General features: G+C 47.4%; 1 protein-coding gene across 1 annotated transcript in view; it reads left to right on the top strand.

Moving 5' to 3' along the window:
- Positions 1-5,708: 5,708 nt before the first annotated feature.
- The window catches only part of FAM178B (family with sequence similarity 178 member B), an 84,086-nt gene continuing 74,258 nt past the window's right edge, over positions 5,709-15,536 (top strand). The window contains exons 1-5 of the mRNA XM_087823771.1: positions 5,709-5,961; positions 6,148-6,392; positions 7,308-7,369; positions 9,535-9,642; positions 14,063-14,215. Of these exons, the coding sequence (XP_087679897.1) occupies positions 5,709-5,961; positions 6,148-6,392; positions 7,308-7,369; positions 9,535-9,642; positions 14,063-14,215 (821 nt within the window). The remainder of the gene's footprint in view (positions 5,962-6,147; positions 6,393-7,307; positions 7,370-9,534; positions 9,643-14,062; positions 14,216-15,536) is intronic.

Genomic DNA, 15,536 nt, shown 5'->3' with positions numbered 1-15,536 from the left:
CATCCTAGTGGGTGTGAAGTGGTATCTCATGGTGATTTTTATTCCCTAATAAAGTGACTAATAGCATTGAGCATCTTTTCATGTGCTCGGTCGCCATTTGTACATCTTCTTTTGAAATGCTTATTCAAGTCTCTTGCTTATTTTTTAATTGAATTTTTTGCCTTTTTGTTGTTGAGTTGTAAGAGTTCTTCATTTGTTCTGGATACTAGACCCTATCAGATATAATTTGCAAATATTTTGTCTCATTCTGTAGGCTTTTAATTTTCTTGACAGTATTCTTTGAAGCACAAAAGTTTTAAATTTTGATGAAATCGTTTTATTTTTGTTCTTTTGTTGCCTGTGCTATTGGTGTTATATCTTAAAAACCATTGCCAAATCTGTTGCCATGGAGATTGACTTCATAACTACATCTCAGAGTCCTAAGTTTTAACACGTATACTTAGGTTTTTCATCTATTTGAGTTAATTTGGTATGTTGTGTTTGTTTCCACTTATCTCTAAGTATTTTCTAATTTCTCTTATGATTTCTTTGATCCATTGGTTGTTTAAGAGTTTGTTGTTTTATTTTTACATATTTGTGAAATTCCCAGTTTTTCTATTATTTACATCTACTATCTACTGTGATCTGAAAATATATTTTATATAATTTCAATCTTCTAAAATTTATTGAGACTTTGTGGCATAACATAAGACCTATCCTGAAGAAAATTCCATGTGTACTTGCAAAGAATGTGTATTCTTCTGTTGCAGGGTGATGTGTTCTATGTACGTCTGTTATGGCTAATTGGTTTGTAGTGTTGTTCAAGTCCTCTGTTTTCTTTTGCTCTTCTGCCTAGTTCTACTATTGAAAGTAGGATATTGAAGTCCTCAGCTATTAATGTATAACTGTTTCTGCCTTCAACTCTGTCAGTTTGCTTTATGTGTTTTGGAACTCTGTTTTTAGGCGCATGTATGTTTATAAATGTTATATCTTCTTAATGATTGACACTTATATCAATATATAATGGGTTGCTTTTTCTTAAATTTTTGACTTAAAGTGCATTTTGTCTCATATTATTATTATAGCTACTCCAGCTCTTTCGGGGTTTTTATTTCAGTAGAGTATCTTCCTTTCTTTCACTTTCAACCTATTTGCATTTTTGGATATAAAGTGAGACAGCATATACATAGTTGGATTATGTTTTTTTAATCCATTTTACCAATACCTGCCTTTCTATTTGAGAGTTTAACCCATTTACATTTAAACTAATTACTGATAGGGAAGGATTTCTGCCATTTTCCTATTTGTTTCCAGTATATCTTAGGTCGTTTTTATTCCTCAGTTACTCTATTACTGCTTTTTTTGTGGTTAATTAATATTTTGTGCTGCATTGTTTTGATTCCCTTCTCATTTCCTTTTCTCTATATTTTTAGTTATTTTATTAATGGCTACCTCGGTGGTTATAATTTATGTATTAAATTTATAACAAGCTAGTTTGAATTAATATCAACTTAGCCTCAATCGTGTATAAAAACTCTGCTCCTATACAGCTGCATCCTTTCCCTTCATGTTTTTATTGTCACAAATTACATCTTTAAACATTGTGTTTATTAATATAGATATATAATTATTGCTTTATACATTTGTCTCTTAAATTACATAGGAAAAAAGAGTACCAACCAAAATACAGTAATACTTGCATTGTTACTTACCTATAAATATCACATAGTTCATAGACTAGTTCAGAATAATAGCAACTTAATTTCAATAGGATACAAAAACTTTGCATCTATATAGCTCTGTTCCCTCCTTTTCTTTTGTGGTGTTATTGTCATATAAATTGTATCTTTATATATTGTACAGCCTTAAGACAAAATTTATAATTATTGCTCTATACAGTTATATTTTAAGTCAAATAGTAGAAAGACATTTACAGAGAAAAAATATATTTATGCTGTTTTTTACATATACCCATGTAGTTATCTTTATCCATGTTCTTATTTCTTCATGTGAATTCAAGTTACTCTCTAATATCCTTTCACTTCAGCCTGAAGGACTTACTTTAGTATTTCTGGTAGGACAGGTTTGTTAGCAATGAATTTTCTCAGTTTTTGTTTATCTGGGAATATCTTCATCTCTCCTTTTTTTTTTTTAAATCCTCACCCTAGGATATTTTTTCCATTGCTTTTCAGAGAGTGGAAGGGAGGCGGGGGAGAGAGAGAAAGAGAGAGAAACATTGATGTGAGAGAAACATATCGATTGGTTGTCTCCCACATGCATCCCAATTGGGGCCGGGATCAAGTCTGCAACTGAGGTATGTGCCCTTGGCCACAATCGAACCCAGGATCCTTTAGTCCATGGGCCAATGCTCTAACCACTGACCCCAACTGGCCAGGGAAATGTCTCCTTTTTTGAAGCATCCTTTTGTTAGATATAGCATTCTTGGTCCATAGTCTTTTCTTTCAGCACTTTGAATATTTTATCTAGTACCTACTAATCTCCATGGTGTCTGATGAGAAATCAGCTGTTAATCTTAATGAGAATCCCTTGTAGGTGATGAATTATTTCTCTTCATGCTTTTAAGATTCTCTTATTGATTTAAAAAAATTTTTTGAATTGATTTTAGAGAGAGGTAGAGAAAGAGAGAAACATCGATCAGTTGTCTTCCACATGGGCCCTGACCAGGAATCGAACCCACAACCTGGGTTTATGCCCTGACTAGGAATGGAACCCACCACCCCTTGGTTTATGGGACAACACTCCAACCAACTGAGCTACACCAGCCAGGGCTCTCTTACTGATTCTTAAGCTTGATTATGATATATTTAAGTGTGTACTTCTTTGTACTTCTGTGAGTTTATGCTACTTGGAGTTCGTTGGGCTTTTTGGAAGTGTAATATTCCCCCTCCAATCTCTCTATTCCTCTCTCTCTCAACTGCTCCTGGGACTCCTGTTTTGCATATGTTGATATGTTTGATGGTGTCCCACTGGTCTCTGAGGCTCTGTTTATTCTCATCATTCCTTTTTCATTTTGTTCCTCAAACTTGATCGTCTCAACTGGCCTATCTAAAAGTCTAAAAGTTCACTGATTCTTTCTTGGTGTTGAAACCTTCTAGGTAGAGTCCATGCCAGTTTTTGTACTTTTCAACTTCAGAATTTCTGTTTGTTCCTTTTTATACTTTCTCTCTCTTTATTGCTGTTCTCTACCTGCTGAGATGCCATTCTCCTGGTTGCTTTTAGTTTCTGTCCGCCATTTCCTGTAGCTCTTAGAGCATATTTAAGACGGTTGATTTAAACTTTTTGTCTGAAATTACTCAGGGACATTTTTTCTTCATTTATTTTTTTCCCATGACTGAACCATGCTTTCTTGTTTCTTTGCATGCCCTGTCATTTTTGTTGAAAATTGGACATTTTGAACATTATAATACAGTAAGTCTGGAAATAACATTCTCCCCCTCCCCAGGGTTTGCTGTTGCTGCTTGTTGTGCATTGTAGTTGTTTGTTTGTTTAAAGACTTTCCTAAACTGTTTTTTTGGTAAAGACTGTTTTATTTTGTTGCATGTGGTCACTGAAGTCACTGTTCCTTTAGCATAGAGGTCAGTCAGCTGGTGAATTTATAGAGATTTCCTTAAATGCATTGAGCCAAAACAACAATGGCAACAAAAACCCCACACACAACTCTCCTGTTCTCTGCGGATTGGCTCTGTGCTGGAGTTCTCCTGCAACACTCAGCTAGGCCTCCTGCAACCCTGCCTTAGCCTCACTTCCTGATCATGTGGAGCCTGATCATCAGCCAGAGGTGGAAGCCGGTGGTCTTCTCAGGTCTTTCCTGAACATGCGTTAGCCCTGGGCGCACACGTGGCCTTCTAGTCTCTGGTTTATGGGGGAGCCTTTCAGAACCTTTATTCCTCCTTCCTCAGCCTCTTCCTTTTCAGGCTGTTCAGTCTCTCTGCTGCTTGCCCCATTTGTTTTCCCTTGCCCCAGCTGGCTGTGGCTAGTGGATTTGCCTTCAAACGCTTTTGACAAATGCTGCCCAGGAGGCCACTCCAGCCCTAAGAAAGTTCTGAAAGGGGTAAAAAAAAAAAAAAAAAAAAAAGTCAAGGCCCTGAGCTGATCCATCAGAGAGCTACTAGGCAGGTCAAAACACACACCAACAATTCTTTAAGAACAATGTTTGTATTGCCTCCCTGACACCCCTGGCACCAGAAAACCACACCTGGAACACAGTCCCCAGGGCTGCCTCTGAGCTGGGATGATCGGCGGGTACCTTCAAAAGCTAGATTGTAATCTTCCAGAAATTTAGCAGCTTCTTTCTTCATTAAGCATTCCCCTGGTTGTTGTTAGTTTTTTATTAGATTCCAAAGTTCTGTACAGGTTGGTCCTGACACTTTTTGGCAGCTTAATTTTTGCTTTTGTGAATGGACAGACTGGTGGGGTTCCCTACTCTCAGGTATGGACATTTTTACAGTTATTTTTATATTGATAGATTGCCCTCTAAAAAGAATATTCCATCTTATAGTGCCAAAAGCCATGCATGTCCTCTCAGCAATGTCAACATTTGTTATAAACTTTCAATTTTTTGATTATTATCGACAAATTGTTCATAGTCATGTTGATTTCAATTTATTTCAATATTGTTAATTTTGAACCCTTGTTGAGTTAGTGTTTGTTTTTCTGTAAACAGTTGTTTCCTTTGGTCATTAGGCTCAACTCTTAAGCTTGCTCAGGTATTAGCCTTCCACCTGCATTTCCGTTTACCTGAGCCCAGGCTTGATGTGGTGAGAGAGGTCTTTGTTAAGTGGCATGGTCCATCCTAGCTGGGGACAGGCAGCCCCTAACACTGGAGGAGGTTTGTTGGACCAGACCTGGGTCTGTTGGCATCACTCATTCAGCAGAAATACACTAAGCCCTACTGAGTGCTGGGACAGCTGGGCCCCAGCCCTTGTGGGCAAACGGCTGGACAGGGGTAACATCAAATAAGCAAGGTGCTCAGGATGTCATCTCAGAACATGGTTTTCCTGCTGAGCCACACTAGTTTCCATTTTATACAGGTTTTTAAAATGATAATGTTCTTACACTTGCCCAGCACATCCTTGAAATGAGAGGTCAGATTGAGCCCCCGTCACCTCCGCAACTTGATCTTTGTGGTGCATGTGCTCAGTCCCTGGATGGAGGTGGAGGGGATGCCCTCCTGGGTGCCAGTGGGCTGGGCCCTCCTCTCTGGGAACCTAGCGCCCCAGAACGTGAGCTTTCTTCTGGAGGCTCACCTCACCTCACTTGACCGGTGGTTCCTTCCAGGACAGAACTCCCAGGAGCTTACAGATGGCCAGGTCCCAGAGGACTCTGCTAGCCCCTCCTCAGACTGAAGGTAGGTATCTCTCATCTGCCAAGGTAGAGCCCTCCTGAGGTTGAGCCCTCCTGAGATTTGGGGCCACAAGGGGGTAGAAAACCCATGGCTGAGGTTTCTCCTTGCATCTTTTTAAAAAAATACGTTTTTATTGATTTTAGAGAGAGAGAAGGAGAGGGAGAGAGAGAAAAAAACGTAGATGATAGAGAAACATCAATTGGCTGCCTTCTGCACAGCTCCTACTGGGGATGGAGCCCGCAGCCTGGGAATGAAACTGGCAACCTCCTGGTGCACTGGACGATGCTCAGCTAAGCCAAACCAGCCAGGGCTCCCCTTGCAACTTGCCCAAACAATCCAGAGTTGCCTCCTTTCCTCACCCAGCATGGTGGGATGGTGCCAGTCAGGTGGGGACATTACAGCACTCATCCTGTCCACAGGGGTCCAGGCAGCTGCTGCTGTCCCCATCCTTCTGCCCAACCTGAAGTGTGGTGGCTTTGACCATTGCCTGCGCCAGGGGATCTGCCGGCCCACCCGGCGCCTCTGCAGCCCCACATCAGCTCCAACTCCCAAGTTGTCGAAGAAGCCGAAGATGCAGGCCACAGGGGACATGTTCCCCACCGACTGGAGCCCACCGCATATCAAATTCCTGACCCCGAGGGTCATGGGGAACATGGTCCCCACCAATTGGACCCCACCGCATATCAAGTTCCTGACCCCGAGGTTCATGGGGAATATGGTCCCCACCAACTGGACCCCACCGCATATCAAGTTCCTGACCCCGAGGGTCATGGGGAACATGGTCCCCACCAATTGGACCCCACCGCATATCAAGTTCCTGACCCCGAGGGTACCACAAGCTGGCAGGGAAGCCCCAGCCCACAGGTGGGTGGGCGAGGTGGTGCCTCAGGGCCTGAGGAGACTATCCTGCTCGGTGCCTGTGGAGTTAGAGCAGGATCCCCAGGATTCAGACCCCAAGGAGGACCTGGCATCACTGGAGGAGCAGTTCTGGAACATGGTGGGCCCAAGTCAGCAGGCTGCGGCTCCAGCGGTGGGAACCCACACCGCGGTAAGCCAGTGGCCTCCTCTCCTCACCACCCCTCTTTGATCACCCCTCCTCCATTACCTCCAAGCCACTACTTTTTGGCCACTCTTCTTTGACCATACCCCAGCTGTCCTTTGATTGCCTCCTTTGGACCGTCCCTCCTCAGTCCTGGTCTTCCCGCAGCCCTTGGGCTCCATAGGCTGGGGTTCCCCTCTCCCTTTATTTCCACTCCTAACTTTTGCTAAGGGATGGCTTGGTGGTGGGGTCCTTCGAGGCTTTCATAGCTGTGGTTGGGATGTGGCCCAGCAGTAGGAAGGACCCTGGAGCCAGGTCAGGGCGAGTCAGGCACAGAGGCTCAAGCTGATTGTGGTCCAGTGGGGCTGGAGTCCTGAAAGGACACGTCTGTGATAAACTCTTGAGGGGAGTGAACTGCTGCTGCTAGGTAGACTGTGGGGACATGTAAGGACATGTATTCTAATAGGGCTTCAGTTGCTTGTGATGGACCAAGATTGTCAGTCACTGAAATGCCCACCACTGGGGAACTGATAAGTTAGCTTCCAGTCACGCATTGGAATGCCCTGGAAGTATTTTTTAAGTTCTCTCTGTAGTAGTGATATGGAATGACCCTCAGACATACTGTTACGTGCGCAGGGCAAAGTGCAGGATGGGCGTATGGTGTGCTCCCCTTCGTGGTGAGAGGGCCCTGTGACGGTTACTGTTGGCTCACTGTGCACAGAGCAGCTGGTGGCATGCCTGGGGGGGGGCGGGGGGCTCGTTTTTCCTGTGTGCCTCCATGCTTTTTTATTTTTTAGTCATGTGAATGGATTGCCTAGTCAGAAAAGTAAACAAGGTAAAGGGCTTCATTTAGATTAAATTTTACTCCATTTCCCCTTTGCTTTGTCTTTGTCTTTCTCCGCCTTTCCCTGTCCTGTTCTCCAGCTCACCCCTGAGGGCTCAGAAAGCTCTGTCAGCAGCGTGGATTACTTACTGCAGGGGAAGAGGTGAGTGCAAGAAAAGGTCCGTCAGGGCTCTTCACTCCTGTGGGGTTGGCAGTAACTTCCCAGGGTCGTCCTCTGACTCATATCAAATGTTTCTCAGGCTAAAGCAGCCTGCCTCCCCCCACGGTGTGCCCCCGGAGCGCCCTGTGTGCTCAGATTAATAATGAGAATGGGGAACAGCAGCCAGGTCAAAGGGGGGCCTGGCCAAACAGAGAGCCCCAGACCTCCGCCACGCACAGAACCCTTGTCCCGGCTCCTCCGTCTTGACTCTGCTGCCCAATTCCTGCCGGTTTGGAGAAGCGGGGGAGTTGGTCTTAGCTCCCTTTCAGGTGTTGTGTTAGAAGTAGAGAAGGTGCTGGTTCTGACGGGCATACAGCCTGCCTCTGGCCTCCGCAGCAAGGCACCGCTTTCTGCTGCCCTGGTTTGCGCCACCTGACGCGAGCTTTGCTCACTTCCCCAGAGCATTTCATCTAGTTCACGTGTGCTGTCTCTCGTGCACTGCAGTGAGCCTCATCTCACACAGAAGTTAGTTTCTAAAGGCCGAAGTGACTTCAGAGCAAAAGTGGAAGTCCCTTAGGGAGATAGCAGCTCTTTAGCACTGGGAGGTTCTCGCTCTGCACTGGGCCCTGACCAGGTGCTGGACATACCGAGATGACAGTGCAGCCCCTGCGCACCTGGAGATTAACATCATGACACAGGAAACGCTAGATTCATAAAGTTGCTGTGGAGGGATCTGGAATAGTGGCCCCTAACTTAACCCAGAGGTGTCCTTGTCCTTGAACCTCAGAGGATTAGAGGATTTGGGAGGGTGGCAGAGGTGACCACACGTACAAAGGTGAGAAGGATAGGCCGTGCTGCTGCTGGCTGGCCAGGACTGGGATTCTTGGTGCCAGAGTGGAGATGCAGCTGCGATGTGTACAGCAGCTGGATCACGAGAGGCCTCATGAACACAAGCTGGTCCTCAGGGAAATTTAAGCAGGTAGTGATAGGGTTTCCTGTGTGTTTGAGAAAGAGCACCCGGGACGCACTATGGAGAATGGATGGGAAGGGTGAGAGGAAGTAGGGTGACTGGTGATGAGATGGGGTACCTGTGTGAGCAGGAGTGATTCAGAACCAGACCTATGGTGTCCGAGGTGCCTGAGCACCCCCCCGACATCATCCAGTTAGTGGCTGGCTAGGAGAATCTGCACTCAAGACAGGCCCAAGCTGGAGGTAAAAGTATCAGAACTGAGGACCTGCGGGCAGAGCCAGGGCAAGCACTGGGGGAAAAGTGGAGGCAGGACAAGGGCTGGGAAGTCAGGGCTCCCTCAGTAGCCCTAGGGACAAGGACAGAGAAGGCTGGAGCTGGTGAGGGAATAGGGGCTCAGGCAAGATAATGGTTGGCAGCAGGGCCTGTGGCGGGGGGGGGCAGTTGAAAGGGGAAGTAAAGCTCTCAGGGGCTGGTGGGAGAAACGTGGGCTCCAGGCCTCTGGGCTGCGGCACAGGGTGGGGATTGTGAGGGCTGAGCAGGATCTGAGCTGCCCTTTGAGGAGGTGAGGTGGCAGCTATGAGCATGGGGCTTCTCCTGGTCAGTGTGGCTGGGCTGGGGGTAGGGGGAGCAAAAGGGCTGGGTATAGGCTGTGGCAAGCTCAGAGGGAGCAAATGCCAAAACAGGTACATTTATAAAAGCACATGTGAAGTGTGTGGTGAAACATGTCCTTTTTTCCTTTTTATAATTTTCTTTTTAACCCTCACCCGAGGACATGCTTTTATTGATTTTAGAGAGAGAGGAAGGGAGAGGGGAGAGAGAAACATCGACTGGTTGCCTCCTGCCTGTGCCCCGACTGGAAATCAAACCCACAACCTGAGTATGTGCCCTGATGGGGAGTCGAACCTATGACCTTTCAGTGTACAGGACGACACTCAACCACCTGAGCCACACTGGTCAGGGCGAAAACCGTCTTCTTTCCAGCCTGCCTGCTCATCTGTACACGTTCAGAGATGACACAGTCAATGCAGTGCAGCTCCTCCCCCTGAAGATAGAAGTTTTTGAAGCAGGCAGTGTGGCTGCCTGGTCCCTCCCTTCTAGGCCTCACCATGTTCTTGGGGTCCCTGCAGCCCAGTGACAGGGTTGGATGACCCTGCAGGCACAGCACTGACCCCTGTTGTTGGCTCTCGTTTCCCTGCAGGGGGCAGACCCTGGAGCAGGAGCGGGAGAAGCTGCTTGTGCGGGACCGTCCTGATCTTGATTCCTTGGATCTGGATGAGGAGGACGTGCCTTTCACACCGGAGCACAGGTGGCAGGGAGCAGACATGGGAAGAGTGGGGGACATAGGGGAACCCAGGTGGGGGTGGGCACTCAGGGGCACAGGGGAGCATGGGATGGGGCAGGCATAGGTGGGGAGGGTATGAGGGAAGCACCCCTGCACTCACCTCTGCAGGCAAAGGATTTAGTCCGTCACACTCTGGGTTGTGGACAATTTCAGCCAGTGATTTGTGTGTCATGAGTCCTCAGGTTGCCTCCTTTCCTTAAACCCACATTTGTTCATTGATTTGAGAAATATTTACTCACCAACTGTGTGTCAGAATCTACTGTGGGCCTTTGAGGACATAGATACAAAGCATGGCCTGCTCTGCCCCACCTGTCTGCCCACATTTATAGAACTGGATCTTCTGGGACAGTAACTACACAAAACCACAGTCTAAATGAAAACTGCCTTTAAAGGGAGGAATATAGCCACATGACATTGTTCATTGTCCCTTTGGGGAAAGAAGGTGGCTTCTTTCCATACTGTCATACGGGAGGAATGTGTGCCAGAGTTTCAGAGATGCCCAAGGACCACAATTGAATCCATCTTCAGGGTACACTGTTATCTATTTGTCCGTGTGTGTCTCCATCTGTCCATCTGTCCATCAACAAATGTCTGCCAAGCGCAACCTGGTGCAGGCTCTGTTACCGACTCTGGGGATACAGCAGGAACAAAGCCAGCCAGACATTTCTGCCCTCCTGTCACTTGCTTTTGTGGCGGGGAAACGAGAGGTGCACCAGCTAAGCGAAGCCATGTGACAAGTGCTAATGAGAAAGGATAGACTGGGGAGGAGGCATTGGAACTGTTGGGAGGGTTGGGAGATTTTGGATGAGAGGTCAGGGAAGGCATCCATGAGCAGATGACTTTTAAGCAGAGCCCTGAAAGAGGTGAGAAGTGTCAGGGAGAGACTGGGGGGGGGGGGGGGGGGGGAGGAGGGGGTAGTAATCAAAGGAGCCAGAAGGGTTTTGGCTCAAGCAAGCAGAAGGTTGTAGTTGTCTGTAATTTTTCCTGAACAAGCAGAAGAGTAGTTATCTGGGCTAAGATTAAGTGATGTGGGGTGGGATGGGATGGGATCAAGAGTTCATTTGGGAATCCAGAGGCAGGATCAAGGAGCCAACTGGGATGCCTTGTCTGGAGAGCAAGCTTGGGAGTTTCTATGCTACAAGTGACATTTAAAGCCACAAAACTGGGTGAGATAACCTGGGGAGCCAGTTTATATAGAGAAGAGACGGGCCCAAGGGCGAAACATAGAGGTCACATTGACCTTGACAAGAGCAGCTGTGGTGGATGGCTTTGGGCAAACCTGCCTGGAATAGCTTCATAGGAGAACAGGAGCAGAGCAAAAGAGAAAAATGGGCAGTAGTTGACGGGGGAAGTGGAGTCAGGATAGAGCTGTCCGTCTCTTTTCCTTCTTTCCTTTCTTCCTTCCTCCCTCCTTCAGGAGCCTTGTGCCTAGCCATGTGATGGGGGCAGTTGGTCAGCGTGCCCCGACTGTGTCATCCAGGCTTTGCTTTTTCCGTAAGTGTGTGCCGTCATCAGCGTTTGTCCGCAGCGGCAGGCTGAGTGTGCATTCGGGGTCCACTCACTGAAGGATGCTGAGTGAAAGCACACGGACTTCCCGGGGCCTCCACGTTTGGGACCCCCAAAGGCGATTGTTGCCCAAGGATTATTATGAGCAGCCGTTTGCTGTTTTCTGCAGTTTTTCTGATAATCAGTCATCTCTGGGCTAGATCAGGCCTCAGCACACTTACTGGAAAGTTTGTAAATGGTAAATATTTCAGGCTCTGTGGGCCACGCAGTCTCTGTCATAAGGACTCGGCTCTGCAGTGTAGCGGGAACACGCCTGCAGACCACGTGCATGCAGTGTTGGTTGAGTGATCGCGCCATGCTGCAGTAAAACCTCACGGTGGACCCAGCCTTGGTTGGGAGGCCCCTGCCTCCTATGTACCAGTTCTCACTGTGCAGATCCAAGTGGTCAGATAGGCACGGCTCTCACGCTGCCCAGAGACCCCAGGGAAAGGGTGTGTGCGAGTCACACGGTGTATCCAAGTGCAGATGTGCTGAGCATGACCACAGTGGGACCTCTGGGTTTGGGCCAAAGGCCTTGGTGGTGTCACAGTGATGAAAGCACTAGTCTCTCCATATTGGGGCCTATGGATTTGGTTTCTAGGTTCCCCACTCACTGGATAAGTAGCCTTGGAATTAAACCTTTTAAGAAATCTCTGTAGCAGGAATAGCTCTCTGCCTTTCTGCCACATACACCCAGGATTCCAGAAGCCATGGCTCAGGTATTTTTAAATCCTCACAAGAAGGATGTTATCTGGGCAACCAGCTTGAGACAGAAGGGGTTTCAGTCTTTGAAATCGCTGATAGTTTTCCAGGCACGTGACTTTTTCAAGCGGGACTTTGAGAAAGCCTCTTGACAACGGCCACTTTGAGGTGGTGATTTTGATGTGGGATCATTTTGATGGGACAGTTTAACTCTCTGCTTCAAAGAAAATTACTCCCTGATACACAAAGCCAGCAGTCTCTTCCCTCCCTGAGTAGGGTATGGAGCATGGAGTGTAGGTCTGGAGGGGTGAGCTGAGGCTGGAGGCTGGTCATGCCTGGAGGACAAGTTGCCTATGACCAAGAGTCATGTAACTGCCACAGTAGCTTCTCAGAAAGGACCCTGAGCATCCCGAGCAGATGATCTGCGCACACACTGGGCAGCATTTGACTGGACGATGTCCTACAGTCTCTTATTTCTTTAAGTTGAAAGACCTTACGTATATGCTGGTGAGGGGGTGGGGGGATGGGGGTGGTCGAGGAGGACATTTAAACCACACAGCATTCTTTATGCTCAGTTCTGGGCTGCACAGAAGTCCTCAGCTGGATGTGCAAGGGTTGTGTTGGAACTGTGAATGCTGTACAGACGTTAGAGTTAATATCACAAAATCCTTTTGAACAGTGGTTTGGGAACAAGGTTAAGACCCTTTTACAGGTCAGCTTATTTCTTGCAGACTTTTAATAATTTGTACATTTTTTAAAATTATAAAAGCAACATTGGAAGCCATAGATATTCAAACAGCAAAGAAATTAATCTCAAATGGTAAAGAAATGAACAAAAAAGAAAATTGTGTTACCGTGTGGTGGTTTTCCCAGGCTGCTTCCAAAAGGCCACAGGATCAGAATCTCCCTGATGTCACCCCTCATGCCATTTCTTCCTCGGGGTGACCCTGTGTACTTCTTGTCATCCCCTGACATTGGGTCACCTGGCACAAAGTGAGACAGAGTTCACCTGTCCAGCAGTGGGCAGCTACCTCGCTGCCCCACCTCCAGTGCCAGCTGCTTGTGTCCCAGATCCTAACAGGAGCCCCAACTGCTGTTCCCCTCCACATTCACTGGGATCCTGGGAGTGGGCAGTCCTCTGGTGAGGGGAGGGGATGCAGTACCATAGCTGGTTTAATTTGTTGCTGTTACTGTTGTTAAATGTATATCACTTCATTACAAAATCCAGCAGAACACAGTCATATGAAGGAAATGGGCAATGCCTCTGCTTCCCCAAATCCTATTGCCCAGGGCTGACCATAGATCATAGTTGTATGTGTCGGGGGGGGGGTTACTTCGTGTGTTTATGAAAGTCTGTGTGTATACCTAACACATGCACATGCGCGTGTGTGTGCACATGCACACACACCGTTCTGCAGCTTGGTCTTCCACCCACCTTTGTGGTGCAGTCACCTCATTACCAGGAGTCATCCCACTGCCTCCCTTTCCCCATTCCCTCTTCATGGGGTGACTAGCCCTGACTTTGTGCACCCTCCCGACATAGTTGGATTATATTCCCTCTTCTCCCTGTTCCTCCGCTGTCCGTGGGCCCAGCTCTGATCTACTCAGTCAGACTCACAGGGCAGGTGGGGCCTGGGCATCTGCATTTTAGCAGCTTCCCAAGGAGTCCTCCTGATCGTGGAGCTTGAGGCCCTCTGCCCAGAGGAAGAGCCTGGGTCCTTCCTGGCGAGGATGTCCTCCCTGACCCTGGCTGACCCATGACTGGGCTCTGAGGCGTGTTCACCTGATGAGGGTACGGGGAGTACAAGGGCAGCTCACAGCTGCTTCATCCTCCAGCACCTGGCACCTGCACATGGTGGGCTCTCAGTGAATGTTGGAATGGTTTAGGGCTGGGGTTGTCACCAGGACCTCTAGCTCCTGGACTGAGGCCCTTCTGAGGGATCAAGTGTAAAAGAGTGGAAAGGGTAGGGCTCATTAGTCTGCATCTCAAGGGTTCTTCCTCCATCAGCAGGTGGCGCTGTCCTCCCTGGTTCAATTCCCCCTCTCTGCCCCCTATCTTCCCTCCCCCCACTCCCCAAACCCCAGGTGCAGACCAGGTGCACCTGCTGACCGGCTCTCCCACCCCTTGCTTTGCCAGGAAGCTGGTGGAGAGGTTCTCCATGGCCCTGCAGGTCATCCCATCAGTACATCCAGGAGAGACCGTATTTCTACCCAGGCGTCACCCCCTGCCTTGCATCCTGGACTGTTCACACCTGAAGCCCCGTAACCACCTGGAAGGGCTGTTCCTCAGGTAAATGTCTGTATGGCCTGACCAGGTCCCTCCCTCAGAGAGTCCACCCCCAAGGAGGAAATCCAAAGCTGTGTTTCGGCCCATTTGGATATATCAGCTTTTAGAGATGTAGATAAAATAGCCACACATGTCTAACAGTATTTAATTTTTAAAAATCTTACACTTCTGCAAATATTAGACTGTGCATTTATGTGTTCATATGCCTTTTCCTCCCACACACCTGAGTTTCATGGAACAACTGTAGTCACAGTCATCCTACGTGCCTCACTGGAGCCACGTCCTGGGCCAGCCAGCAGCTTTCCAGGGCACGTTGTCGCCACTGCTATCTACTCATTTGAGATCCTGTATGTCAGTTTGTGTGCTGCTAATGTGGGGAAATCTGTCCCCAGCCAGGAGCACATGTGTATAATGTTAGGGCAGCTTGTTCCTCTTCTCTTTGGAAGGAAGTTCACGATCATTATCACATAACCACTAATGATGTTGTTTTTAAGGGCTTTTATTTTTAAAAACTTTATGACAGTAGCATGCAACACTTGCAATTGTGAGCTCATACTTGGGAGAATAAGGAGAGAGTTGAGGAGAGTAGTGGACTCCTTGCGGCGCCAGCCCCTGGGTGCCGGTGCAGGCCGGCAAGGAGCTGGAGCGGAGCACTGTCCACCGGCCCACAAGGAGCACCGAGGTCAGGCTGCTTCTGCTGCCCCTTTGGCCACGTTAGGACTTGAACACGGGAATCTTGTTCTGTTTTCCAGCTCTTTGGGCCTTCATATGTCTATTCCATTAATTCTAAATCCACCTTATTTTATAACAGATAACATTTTGATGTGTTTCCTTTAATACTGAGTATCATGGAAAGTTTCAAGCAAACAAAAGTAGAGAGAGCATAACGTACCTCCATGTACCCATCATTCACCTTCAACAGTTATCAACTCAAAGCTGATCTCATTCCAGCTCTACTCCTGCCCACTAGCATTGTCTCCCCGGGGTTATTTTTAGGCAAATCCCAAACACATATAATTTAATCTGCACATACTTCAGTTTGTGTCTCTAAAAGACAGGACTACCTTTAGATATTATATCAGTGTCATTATTGCACCTAAAAAGCATAATAATTTCTTAATATCTGTCAATGTTCAGATTTCCTCGATTGTCTTATAAGTGTTTTCTGTGTGCCGTTCACATGAAGATGTAAACAAGGCCTCAGTGCCACTGGTAGAGCGGTGCTGCTGGGATAACGGCACTGCACTGGTGGCAGGCACGTTGAGCCACTGGCCTCATTTTTCTTGACATGCAAGTTGTTTCCTACTTTCCTTGGCATGACAAT

The sequence above is a fragment of the Miniopterus natalensis genome, chromosome 13, assembly GCF_054644295.1.
Source record: "Miniopterus natalensis isolate mMinNat1 chromosome 13, mMinNat1.hap1, whole genome shotgun sequence".
Taxonomy (NCBI): domain Eukaryota; kingdom Metazoa; phylum Chordata; class Mammalia; order Chiroptera; family Miniopteridae; genus Miniopterus; species Miniopterus natalensis.
Note: the sequence above shows the minus strand (reverse complement) of the source record. Positions and strands in the feature narration are given on the sequence as shown.